This window comes from Cydia fagiglandana, chromosome 5 (genome assembly GCF_963556715.1).
Source record: "Cydia fagiglandana chromosome 5, ilCydFagi1.1, whole genome shotgun sequence".
Taxonomy (NCBI): Eukaryota; Metazoa; Arthropoda; class Insecta; order Lepidoptera; family Tortricidae; genus Cydia; species Cydia fagiglandana.
In genome coordinates, this window is record NC_085936.1 from 1,220,724 (window position 1) to 1,233,875 (window position 13,152).

The 13,152-nt window shown below is 39.6% G+C and overlaps 3 protein-coding genes across 5 annotated transcripts in view; all 3 read right to left on the minus strand.

The window, feature by feature from the left end:
* The window catches only part of LOC134664303 (L-aminoadipate-semialdehyde dehydrogenase-phosphopantetheinyl transferase), a 264,536-nt gene extending 261,027 nt beyond the window's left edge, over window positions 1–3,509 (minus strand). The window contains exons 1-2 of one of the 2 annotated variants that reach the window (XM_063520871.1): window positions 3,396–3,509; window positions 2,065–2,999 (exon numbers count right to left, since the gene is read on the minus strand). In XM_063520871.1, coding sequence (XP_063376941.1) covers window positions 2,085–2,999; window positions 3,396–3,410 — 930 coding nt within the window. In that variant the 5' untranslated portion in view covers window positions 3,411–3,509 and the 3' untranslated portion in view covers window positions 2,065–2,084. Of the gene's footprint in view, window positions 1–1,875; window positions 3,000–3,395 lie in introns of those variants that run through there. The other variant, XM_063520870.1, reaches the window with a different exon arrangement.
* The window catches only part of LOC134664315 (neurexin-4), a 426,329-nt gene extending 422,319 nt beyond the window's left edge, over window positions 1–4,010 (minus strand). The window contains exons 1-3 of the mRNA XM_063520885.1: window positions 3,868–4,010; window positions 3,396–3,509; window positions 1,648–1,844 (exon numbers count right to left, since the gene is read on the minus strand). Coding sequence (XP_063376955.1) covers window positions 1,648–1,844; window positions 3,396–3,509; window positions 3,868–3,934 — 378 coding nt within the window. The 5' untranslated portion in view covers window positions 3,935–4,010. The remainder of the gene's footprint in view (window positions 1–1,647; window positions 1,845–3,395; window positions 3,510–3,867) is intronic.
* Window positions 4,011–6,328: 2,318 nt separating this feature from the next.
* Window positions 6,329–13,115, minus strand: LOC134664258 (peptide deformylase, mitochondrial-like). Of its 2 annotated transcripts, none has more exons than XM_063520805.1 (4): window positions 13,026–13,115; window positions 7,071–7,583; window positions 6,863–6,983; window positions 6,329–6,538 (listed from the first exon to the last, which is right to left on the minus strand). In XM_063520805.1, exons 2-4 carry the CDS (start codon window positions 7,404–7,406, stop codon window positions 6,345–6,347), a joined length of 651 nt encoding a protein of 216 aa, XP_063376875.1. In that variant the 5' UTR covers window positions 7,407–7,583; window positions 13,026–13,115; the 3' UTR covers window positions 6,329–6,344. The 2 variants fall into 2 exon arrangements, with proteins under 2 accessions (XP_063376875.1, XP_063376873.1); XM_063520803.1 differs by having other exon boundaries at window positions 12,662–13,066.
* Window positions 13,116–13,152: the final 37 nt, after the last annotated feature.

Genomic DNA, 13,152 nt, shown 5'->3' on the forward strand with positions numbered 1-13,152 from the left:
CAGTGAGAATGCATCAGCAGTAGCCGTCCTCCAACCCTCTCCATCATCAGAATACTGAAGCGTATACTCCGAGACATATTCATCGGTGGCAAAGCGCCCTCTAGTGTCAATCTCGCGAGCTTTATTGCTATGTTTCATTCATACGATTTTTCTTACCTGTGAAAACGCATCAGCAGAAGCGACCGTTCTCCAACCCTCTCCATCATCAGAATACTGAAGAGTGTACTCCGATACATATTCATCAGTGGCAAAACGCCCTCTAGTGGCGATGGCCCGAAGTTCTTTCCTTGAGCGCAGGTTGATGGTCAAGCGCTGGTAGTAAGAGCTCTCCGTTGGTGTCCAAGCGCTGGTGCCTTTATGTTAGTTAGTTAGTGTTAGATAGAAGTCAGTGGAATGTTAACCCCTTGTGGCCCTTTTCATACAACATTACAGGCCTCAATTAGTTGATTTATTTTTTATCCCTTTCTTACTAATACAGTTAAAATAAGCGTAGGCGTGGGCGAAGTGGGCCGTCGCCCACGGCCTCGCGCCCCAAGGGGGCCTCGCGGCAAGGAAATATAAGGGCCTCGCAGATGCGACTTCGCCCCCGCTACGCCACTGAACATGACAGATTAAGACAAAAGACGAATAGCTAACTGATTGAGGCTTGTAGCCTGCGTGGTCTTGTTGAGTGGCGTCAGTCCATTTACCGCCAACCTCAGGCAAAAGATCAGATTAATGACCAATTCACCATTACAAAAAAAGTTTAATCATATAACACCCAAAACCAATACTAGAGAGAATAAATAATACTAGGAAGGGATTAAAATAATGTGCAGAAAACAACCATGCGAGCTAAAATACTTTCATGCAAACCAAACTACAAAATATGGCGCAATTACCCTATTTCCGTTTCCTACTTACGCTGCGTCTTACGTGAGCGAACAACTCGCGAACGCGATGCGGCGCGGCGCGGCGGGCCTAAGGCGTTCGCGTTCGCAACGAGATCGCCTACGTAGGACACTTCTATAGGTATAAAAGGATTGATTCACCCCGCGCCGCATTGCTTCGCTTCGCGTTCGCGTGTTGTTCATCTACGTAGAGTACACTACGTTTCCTATTTTTTTTCAGCCGTAAGGCCCCATGGGGATGAAACTTGGCCTTGTCAATTGAGAGCGACAAAAGGAATATTTTTATAAGCTATGAGAAAATCCCTAAAAGTTAGATGTAGAATGTTTTGCGTGTATTTGTTAGTTTGAATGTAGCTGTTAGTATCCCCATGTAACTTTAATGCTATCAGCTGAAGACTCTAGATATGGTGTCAATTTTCTAAATGTACAGTACAATTCCGTTAAATATAGGTACCTGCATACATACTGACAGACAAGGCACAGCCTAAACAGTTAAAGAAAAAGCGCTGAAATTTGAACGGCGAAACTGGAGCCCAACCATTGGTTAATTTTTTTATTTATTTAGCCGTCATTTGAAACCACGATGTCGGACTTCATAGGCTACTATGAAACATCGTAGCTAAAACGCACTAGCGCCATCTAATGATTGACGTGCCACAATGAGCTAATAGTTGCTAGATGGGAACATACATTGTATATTGACACCATACCTAAAGTTTGCTGCCAATTGCACGATTTTCCAAAACCCTATAATTACCTTAACTTCGCCCCCCGCCGCCTTATAGCGCACATAGTCCAATCCGTTCGTGCCATAACTGATGTGGTACTCCTGCACGTATTCCCGGGAGTGCTGCCTCCCCTGTGTCGCCACTCGCGTAATGTTCTTCACCGTCCCCAGATCGATGACGAGTTGCTGGTCGAAATCGTTCTCAGAAGCGGTCCATGCGTTGACACCTTTACAATGATATGCAAGCATTTTTGTGCTGGCAACTTTTAGCATTCGATATTTCAATGATGAGTTGCTGATGATTATTTTTATGATTGTTAGTGTTTTTGGGATGTTATGATAAATTAAATGTCAATGAATATGTCTTGATTTTATTTCTAAAGCACCTAACACCTGATATATATAAAACACTACAAAATACAAAAAGCACACTAAGCTCCAAACAACTTAAGAAGATATACTTAATTCTAAAAAGGTTTCATTTGTTTCTTTAGAAAACTATTTGCAAAAGTTGCATCTGGAGGATGTAATGCTTGCGCTTCTTTAACCAATTCTTCAAAATTCAAGTAGGAAAAAGACACTGGTTCTATAATATCATCCCTAGGAATCTGTATAGCTACAGCCACACCATGTTTGTTATCTAAAAGCGTCTCTTCAATCTTCCAATCACATTTCAAAACATCATTAACATACAGCTGTGTGTCAGTCACAATATTACCAACGGACATATCAAAAGTATTAATCACAAATGTGATTTTGTTAAGAGCAATTGTCAATCCGACACCTATGTTCTTCACATAAGCTTCTTTCAAGCACCAGTGACGGTAAAAGCATTTCAACTGTTCCTTTTCCGTGGGATAGTCTTTTATAGTCCTCCATTCATGAGTGGAAAACTGTCTTGTCATGAGTCTGAAGAATTCCGGAACATTCTTGTTTGCAGGAGGCTCTATCTTCATTATGTCTATCCCAATATTTCGCTCCTTATGTCCGGCTAGGACGGAATAATCTCCCTGATGAGAAACATTGAAGTCAACAGGAACATTACCTGCGCCAACTAAGTATGGCTTTCCACACTCGTCCCTGGCAAATGTAACTTCGTTATAAGGAATGCCAGTAGATATGTGGACAAATTTTCGCATCATCAGCCGTCCAATAAGTGAGGATTTTACGTCATCTTGATATACAAATCTGTCTAATCTCTCTTTCTCTTCTGGCTGTACATAGCTTGAAGCTGATAATATTTCATTGTAAGTGGGTGTCCAGGATTTTATGTTAAATGCCCATCTGATGTTAAAGTCTGCCATCTTTGGCTTGAAATAAGGGCAATATCTTTGTGCAATAATCAATGTGGTCCTTAATTTGATTTTAGTTAATTTGTGGACCTGCAGATGAAGAATCCTATTACTTCAAATTTTTCCTCCCAATTTCACTTTTCAGTCTCTTGTTTTTTTTTTTACTTTTTTTTAACACTTTTTTTTCAGCCAATATAATAAACAACATCCATTTTAAATCACACAAAAATAAAGTTACAAGGGTTACAACACATGCTACCCAAATCTGAGCCAAAATAAAGAAGTGTCTAATAAACACACTTAAAGCTGCATTCAAAGTCTATTTTTATGAAAATAAAGGGTTCTGCGTTTATACTTAAAACAACTAATTTACAAAAAATAACTAAAGAAAAATGTGGGGATAACATAAATGAGGGAACAAAATTAACAATCTAAAATACTATTGTATTCAAATTAAGTTCTTTGTTTTATTTAGCATGGACTTACCATATAATTTAGCATTGTCCGGTCCTCTCTCTCTCAAACTTGATGTGGCGGTGAGTTTGGCATTAGCTAGCAATGGCTCATTACATTCATAGTCAAAATAATATCTAGCGTACTCTGAAACAAAGAATATTTTATTGTTGTTGATCAAGCATTTCCATTCATAAAATATTTTTATTAGTGTGCAAGTAAGTAATGTTTTTGCTATGTGACTGAAATTAGTGATCTATATATAACGTAAATTACCTAATAAAACTTTGCTAAATGATACTATGGCCCCAAAATAATCAATTACATGCAAAAGTATTAGGTCAAAATACCGCTAATAAGAATACGATTCTAACTGGTTTCTATGATTTTAAATAGAAATAGTTATGAATGCTGTTTAAATGAGCTTTGCTTAAGAAGATAGAGCGAGAATAATTACTGAAATAGTAACATAATTTAGTAAAAACCGTTGGGCGTGTAAACATACCTGCTTCCGACTTCGTAATGCTATAGCAAAGCAACACAACGAAATAATATACAAAATCACTCATCATAATTTCATACTGGGTTCAAATTCGTAATTGTAACAAATATCGGCTATGTTCGTGGTAACTATTAGTCAGAAAAGTGGATAATGTTGTTTGATCATTACGCTAGCGTTGTCAAGATCGACAGGATCATCAAATCAAGCCGGATGGACAACACCCTTGATTTAAGTCTGTTTTATATGTACTCAGGCACGCGTCGGTTAATATTTTAAATCAATTTACGTGCCTAATTGGTCAATTGCGGCATAAGTTTGTGACACAAAAATTTTAACCAATAGCATAATGCGAAACCATTACGAAACAATGCTGTCGGCCCTGTCGGCCATTGAAAGCATATTGAAAGCATAGTCAATTCAAGACCGTTCAAATACTCAACTTTTGTTACAGCCATAATTCAAATTATTAAAGAAAAATATAAAATGCAAGAAATCTTGACAGGTTCTTCCAAGTTTTGTGCTGTATGTATGAGGTCTAATTATGTAAAATGTAAATATAATAACGTAAAGATTTCGTCTTTTGAAATTTAATTGTTACTTTGTCTTCATGTAGCAGATTTTCGAACGACACATTTTTGACAGCTCCGGTGCTGCTTCAGTGCTGCCATCTAGTCTGCATGACCCGCATGACCAAAGAATCGGGGGGCACGGCAGTGCCCCCGCCAAGTCGAGCGCGAAGCAAACACTGCCGTACCATCCTTTACTGGAACCATTTCGCCGCATTTTCAGGTCCCTATTTGAGAACCTTTGGATAAGACCAGAACGCAGAAATTTTGGTCATCCAGTAAGCTATAATCACATACTTAAAATCCAAAATTTCAAGTCTGTAGGTCATTTAGTTCCGAAGTTAAGCGAAAGCAAAGTTTCGCATTTATGAAACTCACTCATGATCATCAGAATAGAACTAGTACTTCCCATAAACTCAGAGAGCTGAAATTTGGTACAGAGTTAGGGTTTAATGGCCACATAAAGGGAAAACCTAAAAATATTGCAATATCAGTCACGTTTTAAAGATCTAAGAACTGCATAAGTAAGTTTGTAATCCTATGTAAATATATGATATTACAAAGTTACTGTTGCAGTTCCTACAAATAGTAGGTAAAGTAAAGGTACACTACGATGTACGATGTGAGTATGAATGAAGATATGTTTAGTTATGATATGTGTATACATAGTATGGGTATGAGTACCCGAAAAGAAGGACTGCCTACAAAAAGAGATGAGATCCCATCAAAAACATTACATGTAAAAAGGTGCAAGTCTCGCAACGCTTTTACTACAAAAAAGTTTTGAGATGTAATGTGAAACCAAGTCGGTTATTTTAATCAGTGCCAGGGGGTGTTAAAACCTTATCAATAAGATATCTTTAATTTGTAATACGTATAATGACATGGCCATCGCACGGCTGCATAATGACAAAAGGATCATCGTCAATGATGATTAGTGACGGATTACTGATTAATATTTAATTATTAGATTTAATGAATGGGCAATACGAAAAACTGTTGCTACTGTACAAGAATCAGAACCGGAAAAAAAGAAAAGAAAGATTTGTAATAATAAAAAAACTACTCCTAAAAAGAAAAAAAATGTGTTAAATAAGAAAATCTAATAAAATAAATCAATATGCCCACGTTTCTACAAAAAGAAGTGAAATCCCACCAAAAACATTCTGTAAAAAACTAGCCAAGTCTCGATGGAGCTGCTTGTTTATCTCTAAAAAGTAATTAAATCTAGACAAAGTCGTGCCAAGTCTAAGGTTCCTTACTGCGATTTCTTTATTATTATAGTTAATGTTGTGTGACTTGGCCGTTGAAGGGTACACAAGGGTACAAAACCAGGTGCTCTATGACACCATTGCACCAATCTGCCATTACACCAAAAAGAAGTGTTTGTTTCAGGCTCGCCCATACATAAGTATTATTGAAATACGCAGCTTTATCAAGCCTACAATTGACTGGTTACTGAATCAACGTTTTCCAAGTGGCAATTTTCCATCGTCAATGGGTAGCGCGGTTCTGGCGACAGATTGGTGCAATGGTGTCATGGAGCACCTGGTTTTGTACCCTTGTGTACCCTTCAACGGCCAAGTCACACAACATTAACTATAATAATAAAGAAATCGCAGTAAGGAACCTTAGACTTGGCACGACTTTGTCTAGATTTCATTACTTTTTAGAGATAAACAAGCAGCTCCATCGAGACTTGGCTAGTTTTTTACAGAATGTTTTTGGTGGGATACCAAATTACTCTTTTCAAAAATGATTACTATTTATTAAATTATTACTAAGTAAATCATGCAATAGCATTTTGTATATATACTCAACCCGTAGGTTTAAACGAATACTTTAATAATGAGCTATAAGGTAGTAAATGGAAGGGAGATTTCCAAAAACAAAATCCATCATCATTTGCATATTTTATTCTGGTGTAAATGGTATTGCCAGTTTGCCCTGCGACACGTTAACTTCCTCCCAGCACGTACAGCAGAGTGTCTTCCTGTCCATTATGTCCGTGTACAGTTTGCCATCTAGGTGGTCTAGCTCATGCTGTGCTATTCTGGCCGCCCAGTCTTTAAACTTCTCAGTTTTCCGCTCACCTTCAGGACCAAGACCTGAAATGTTGGAAATAGTATGATTGCAGTTTTATTATGAGCCTCTTTTGAAAGTTATATTTCTACTTTCGCATTTGAACACACATTAAATCATAATTCTGAAATAAAATTAAATTATTAATATTAATAAAATAACATATTGGGACAAAAGGAGCTGCCTAAGGGTGCTATTCCACCTGTCCTATTTCTTTGTCTAATGTCAGTGCGTCTCATTCTCTCATTAAGCAAAATGTGAAACAAAATAGACATCGGACAAAGAAATTCGATAATAGATGGAATACCACCCTAAGAAGGACCCTAGGAACTACAAATTGTAATGTTTACCTGAAATTTCAACTTCTTTGTATCTAGGAACTTCTGCAGAGAATCCTCTAACACTTTCACAACCCTCCGCATGAGAAACTTTGCGATAGTCAACTATTTTCAATGATGGATTGATAAACACCTGAAATCAGATGAAAATATAACATTAAATTTCTTTTAAATGGTTTGTTGGTGAAATTTAGCTAATTAGCATTGTTTACTTACTCACAGTGTACGGTACTACAGTCATGCCACGGGATTTGACAATATCTGGACTCGTAATCTTAATTTCTAGCGCAGTTAACTGCATAGCAAATATCCTCATATTCACGCCAATTTGAGGCGCTGACATCCCCAGGCTGCCGTATCTGTTTATTACTACTTCTAGCTTCTTAATTATTGTCTGAATCTGCTCAGTTTTGATAGATTCAGTCGGCACCGGCTGAGAAACTTTACGTAATCTAGGATCTCCAATCTGTACGACGTGACTGTAAGGAGGAGTGACATGGCCACGGCTTGGAGATAGTCTGGCGTACCAGTTGAGCACTTTTCTAGTTACAGTCATTGTTTAACTCAGTCACAGTAAATATTGTTAAAGTTTTTTTTTTTTTTTTATGGCTTTCCCCTCTTGTGTGTATTGGCAGGAGGGATTTTGCCAATGACGACGTTTTAAGACGTACCACGCACGTTAAGAATGTTCGGTGAATAATTTTGATTTGGTGATAGGAATTGTGCTGGGAACCTAAAACAAAAACATTTATTGTTATGGACATCACAGACAACACATGACATATGTACAGTTTATTAGAAAAAGAGCGGGAAAGGCGATAGTTTTGACAGTTAGGTAGCATGCCAACATAAGGAGAAAAATAAGAAATGGACAATAGATATAAGATGACAAGTATTATAGAAAGAGTAGAGAAAGTAAAGCCGTTAAAGTTTGATATTATTTTCTTGAATGTGTTTAAGAATAATTCCAGTGATGGGAGGATCCATGAGAACCAGAAGCGTTTGAAAATTGATAGGCCGCGGAATATTTTTCGGTAAGATATCATATAAAGAGTGGTTAAGTCTGTTGCAAGAAAAGAAAATGTGTTCCGTCGTTCCTTCGTCAAGACCGCACTCGCATAAAGAGCTATCCCGCACCCTAATTTTTGCAAGGAATACAGGGGTGCAGACGTGACCCAAACGAAGCCGGCAAAGTGTAGACGTGGCCCATTTACATGCAGAGCGAAAACGGAAGAACCATGGTTTATGAGGTATAATTGGCTGTATATTTCCGTAGTGTTTTCCTACATGTCGTCTAGAGGAATCCCATAATTGTTGCCAATCGTCCCTTAAGTCACGGCGAGCTTTAATCATTAAGTCAGATGCGAGAACCATGTTGTGAGTCTCCGATCCATTGAGAGTGGCCTGCTTAGCCCACATGTCGGCATCCTCATTGCCGTTAATCCCACAGTGACCCGGAATCCATATTAATGTTACCTGTAAGCCTATTTCTTCACATCTGTATAGTAATTGTTTAAGTTTCAGGATGAAAGGGGAAATCATTTTCATTTTGAGCTGGTTACCAGATACGGCTTGGAGGCAGCTTTTGGCATCAGAGAAAATGATAACTTTGGGGATTTTGTGAGACTCGACGTATGCAACTGCTTCCATTAAGGCAATTGATTCCCCAGTGAAGACGGAGGACTGTGAAGGGCATTTATAAGATAAAAGAATGCGGTATCTAGGGATCCAGATTGCTGCTCCTACACAGCTATTGGGGTTCAATTTTGATGCATCTGTGTAGATTGGTAAGAAATCTGGCCATTTTTCTAATTCTTTGTTTAATTTAATATTAGCTCCTAGATCATTTTTATTGATATTAAAATCTAAAATTACATTTGGGCGGAAAGTTAAACAATTATATTCAAATTCAAATATTGGATTCTTGTTGGTGCTATAAAGTGAGGAAGGAAGGTTTTCAATTTTTCTGAAGCTGTTAATAAATCTTGGTGTTTGTTTATGAGTCCAATATGCATTTACAGATACCAAAGATGAGAGAGCCTGTAAGCGAGGAATGAGGGGGTGGCTGGATAATGAACATGCCCTCAAAACATATCGGTCTGAAAGAAGTTGCCTGCGGAGACAAAGAGGAGGATCCACACACTCAACCTGCATGCCATTCTTTGGTGAGGATCTCATGGCACCAAGGATTATCCGAAGACATTTGGCTTGGATAGCATCTAACTTCTTGAGAGCTACTTTATTGCATGGTTCTAGAACAAATGTACCATAGTCCATTTGGCTACGAATTAAGGCATTGTAAACAAGTTTCTGGCAGTACGGATGAGCACCCCACCAGACCCCAGAAAGGGATCGGAGCACATTAATGCCTTTTTCACACTTGTCAATGACATGTTTTAAATGTGGAACGCCAGTCATTTTGGAGTCGAAAATAACACCCAGAAATTTTACACTGCTGCTGTTGGGAATAATCTGGTCTTCATATTGAAGAATAATATTAGGGATGGTATGGCGGCGGGTAAAAGTGACTGTGCAACATTTGGAGGGTGAAAGTGAAAGACCATGCTCATCCAACCAGTCTTTGAGGTACACCAAGGCCTCATTCAATCTAGAAGACGCTTCATCTAAATTGTGAACTGCGGTATAGACAACCAAGTCATCGGCATATTGCAGGATGTTGCAAAAGGGGAGGACAGATTGCTCAACATCAAATGTATAAAGGTTATATAAAAGAGGGCTGAGAACAGAGCCTTGGGGGAGGCCTTGCCATACTGTTAAAGGTGGGTAGAAGGTATTCCCAGTTCTAATTTTAATGGTTCTTCCCATGAACAACCTGCAGACAATTTGTACAATTCTCGCAGGTATGCTCAGCTGTAGCAGTTTTGCTCTGAGCAGAGGGAGTTGCACATTGTCGTAAGCAGATGAGATATCTAGGAAGCACCCAACAAGTTGCTGCTTCTTAGAGAGGGCCAGTCTAATATCAGAAGTTAAAATGGTTAAGCTGTCCAAGGTACTTCTTCCCTTGCGGAATCCAAATTGGGTATTAGCTAGAATTCCTTTACTCTCAACCAACCATTCCACTCTGTTCTTCACCAAGTGTTCAAAAATCTTTCCTATCGTTGCAGATAATGCGATAGGGCGGTAGGAAGATGCTTGGCGAGGATCTTTGCCTGGCTTCAAGATTGGGATTACTACTTGGGACTTCCAATCCTCAGGGACTTCGCCGGACATGAAGAACAAATTGAAGAGTTTTAGAAGGTGGTTTATGGAAGGGGGGCTCAATTTTTGGATGAAGCAATACGGAATTCCATCTTCTCCAGGTGAGCTGTTACGGAGACCGGTTAGAACCATGTCAAGTTCTGAGATAGAAAAGGGGTTGTCTAATGGAACTAGATGTGAAGGGGAAACTGGATTTATGCACCTCTCTTCTGGGACAGATGGAGGGGCCAGTTTGTTTGCAAATTCTTCCAGCCAAGTAGAAGGATCGCAAGATGATGAGGGATCGGATTTAAAAGATCCTCGAAATTTTTTGATATTTCTCCAAACCAGTGAAGATGGGGTTCTGGGGTTAAGGCTTTCGCAAAATCCTTTCCATCCCTTCTTTTTTGTCTTGTTAAGAAGGCGTTTGGTTTGGGCAGAGATTTTTTTAAAAGAAGTATAATCTGCAGTGAGTCCGGTCAAATTATACCTCCGTTCTGCATCGTCTCTCTCCTTAACTGCTGCAGTACAGTCCGAATTCCACCAAGGTGGGGATGGTAATTTAGAACTAGAAGGTTTTTTCTTAGGAATATGATTATCAGCTGCTTCTAGAATTATAGATTTAAACAAAGAATACCTTTCAAGGGGACTAATTACACTATCTAATATTTTTAATTTATCTTCAACTTGAGCTGAGTAATTGGGCCAATCAGCCTTATCAAGCTTATATTTTAAAAGAGGTTCCGGAGATGGAAGAGGAGATACTGAAGATGGCTTAGAAATTATTATAGGAAAGTGATCACTTCCGAAAGATTGATTGAGAACTTGATAGAAGAGCAGGCTAGAAAGGTTAGGAGAGCAAGCAGACAGATCTAAGACCGACTTGGGGTTTTGACCAGGGTATACTCGGTGAGTGGGAGTACCATCATTAATTATTATTACATTGATATCATCGAACAGGTCAATGAGAAATGAGGAGAAAGTATCACTGTGTGAAGAACCCCAAGAGGTGTTATGGCAGTTAAAATCGCCTAGAATCAGAAGGGGATGAGGGACAGAAAAAAAGAGAGTAGAGAGATCAGGAATTAGATTTAAATTTGGATGAGGAATGTAAACAGATATAATATTTATTCCCATGACGTTAGCGGCGACAGCGTTAATTTCATGGGAGTGGGGGGGAAGATGAATTTGTGTGAAGGGATATTTCCTATTAATCAGTAATGCACTACCTGCACGACCGTCATTGCGGTCATCTCGGAGGCATGAGAACCCAGAGATCTTAAAACGAGATCCGGGTCTCAGCCATGTCTCCGAAATGGCCGCAACCGTCACAGAGTGCTCGTTGATTAAATTGATTAAATCAGATTTTTTTTGATTTACACTACGACTATTCCACTGTAGGATATTGGCCATAGGGACCTTTGATTGAAGCTAGTTCTTTTCTGATGGCAGCAAGATGATGGGCAACGTTGTTCGGTATACAGTCGCTAATCATGGCGACCCAGTTCTGCATTAGAGCTAACATAAGTGACACACTATTGTCATTAGAGGGCTCGGTATCAAAGGGGGGAAGCGAAAGAGCGTGTCCATTTGGCAGTTGAGAAGAGGGAGTAGAAATTATATTTTGATGTGCAACGCGGTCATAACCGGGGGACAGAGGAGTCCTTGGTCGAACGGGTCGGTATATAGTCTGGCGGCGGGATTGAGAAGCAATCGGTACGGCTTGTGAACCAGAGGGAGCCAAATCGGAAGAGAGAGAGTGACGAGGGTCTTCTGTAGCTACAGGGCTGAACATGGTGTTTGTAACATCAGAGTATGTTTTCCGAACGGTAGGAGTACGTGCCGCAGCCTCCTGATAAGAAATATTTTGCTCTGACATTAACAGTTTAATCGCCTTTTGTCTACCAAATTCTGGGCAGTTTTTATCTGTGGCAAGGTGGCGACCTGTGCAGAAAAGGCAGGAAATATGTTCCGGAGCAATGTTGCAGGTGTCACCGGGGTGTTTTTTGGCACATTTGTAGCATCGCGCGTCAGATCTGCATTGTGTTTGGATGTGACCAAATCGCAGGCATTTCCGGCACTGAATAGTTGGCAGCACATATACTTCCACATTTAGTGATGTGTAGAATGCATAAATCTTAGAAGGCAAATTTTGTCCTTCGACTGTGACAACCACAGATTGGGTCGGGATCCATGATGGTGGACTGCCTTCTTTGAGGACCTTGCGCTGAAGGCGGCGAGCTTTTAGAATTTTGCCAGTTCCCTCTTTTAAATCAGTAGCCGAGACGAACTCCTCCATTGACCATTCTACTGGGACTCCGCGAACAAGACCCATGCGGGACACGTGGTATGACGGGATCGACGCTGTTAAGTTATTGCGAGCTAAACAGGGGTTTTCAGTTAGCTTATTGGCAGCATCTGCCGATTTGCATTCGACCGCAACGCGATTACGACCAAGAGACTTGATGCCATCTTTTTTGATGTCCGGAACACTGTCCTTTGCGAAAATTTGTCCTATTCTGATGGGTTGGAGAGAGGACCCCGCATTAGGAGATTCAGTTACTCGTGAGATATGCACTATAAATGGGCCACTATCTTTGCTGTCGTACTTACGTGTTTCGTTTTCAAGGTCGGGGTGTTTATATAAAGTGGAAATAGATGCATTGCTGATGTCACCCTGTGTTGGTCTTTTTTCATGTGGTTCACGGGACAAGTCGGTTGGTGTCAATTCCAGAGATTTAGCGTTTCTTTTCCTTGTTTGAGCGTCAATATCCATTGCTACAGAATCGTTCGTCAAATCCGTGGAATTGCCACCACCGGGGTCCGGCGGCTTCTCCTTCTCATTCCCTGACATCACTGTTTTATTGACTCTCAGGCCAGGAGAGTATGTATTACAGTCTAGAAATAACTAATGTTGTTAATAAACCGTCACCAAGTATACGTAAGGAAGGAAAGTTTTATTTATAAGGATAATAACCTAAAAACCGTACAGACTCACTCAATGCGCTTCTGTCAATCATTGTTAAAGTTTAATCTAAATAAATACACGGATTGTATTTCTAAATAACCTCAAATTACAAGAAGTGTCACTGTCAATAATTCTG

What these genes read in the sequence shown, in the direction of transcription:
- LOC134664258 (XM_063520805.1), bottom strand. Translation starts at nt 7,406, where the DNA reads ATGACTGTAACTAGAAAAGTGCTCAACTGGTACGCCAGACTATCTCCA. An exon ending in TGACTGTAGTACCGTACACT is followed by an intron (nt 6,984 to 7,070) that starts GTGAGTAAGTAA and finishes ATCTGATTTCAG; the next exon opens with GTGTTTATCAATCCATCATT. An exon ending in CAAAGAAGTTGAAATTTCAG is followed by an intron (nt 6,539 to 6,862) that starts GTAAACATTACA and finishes CCAACATTTCAG; the next exon opens with GTCTTGGTCCTGAAGGTGAG.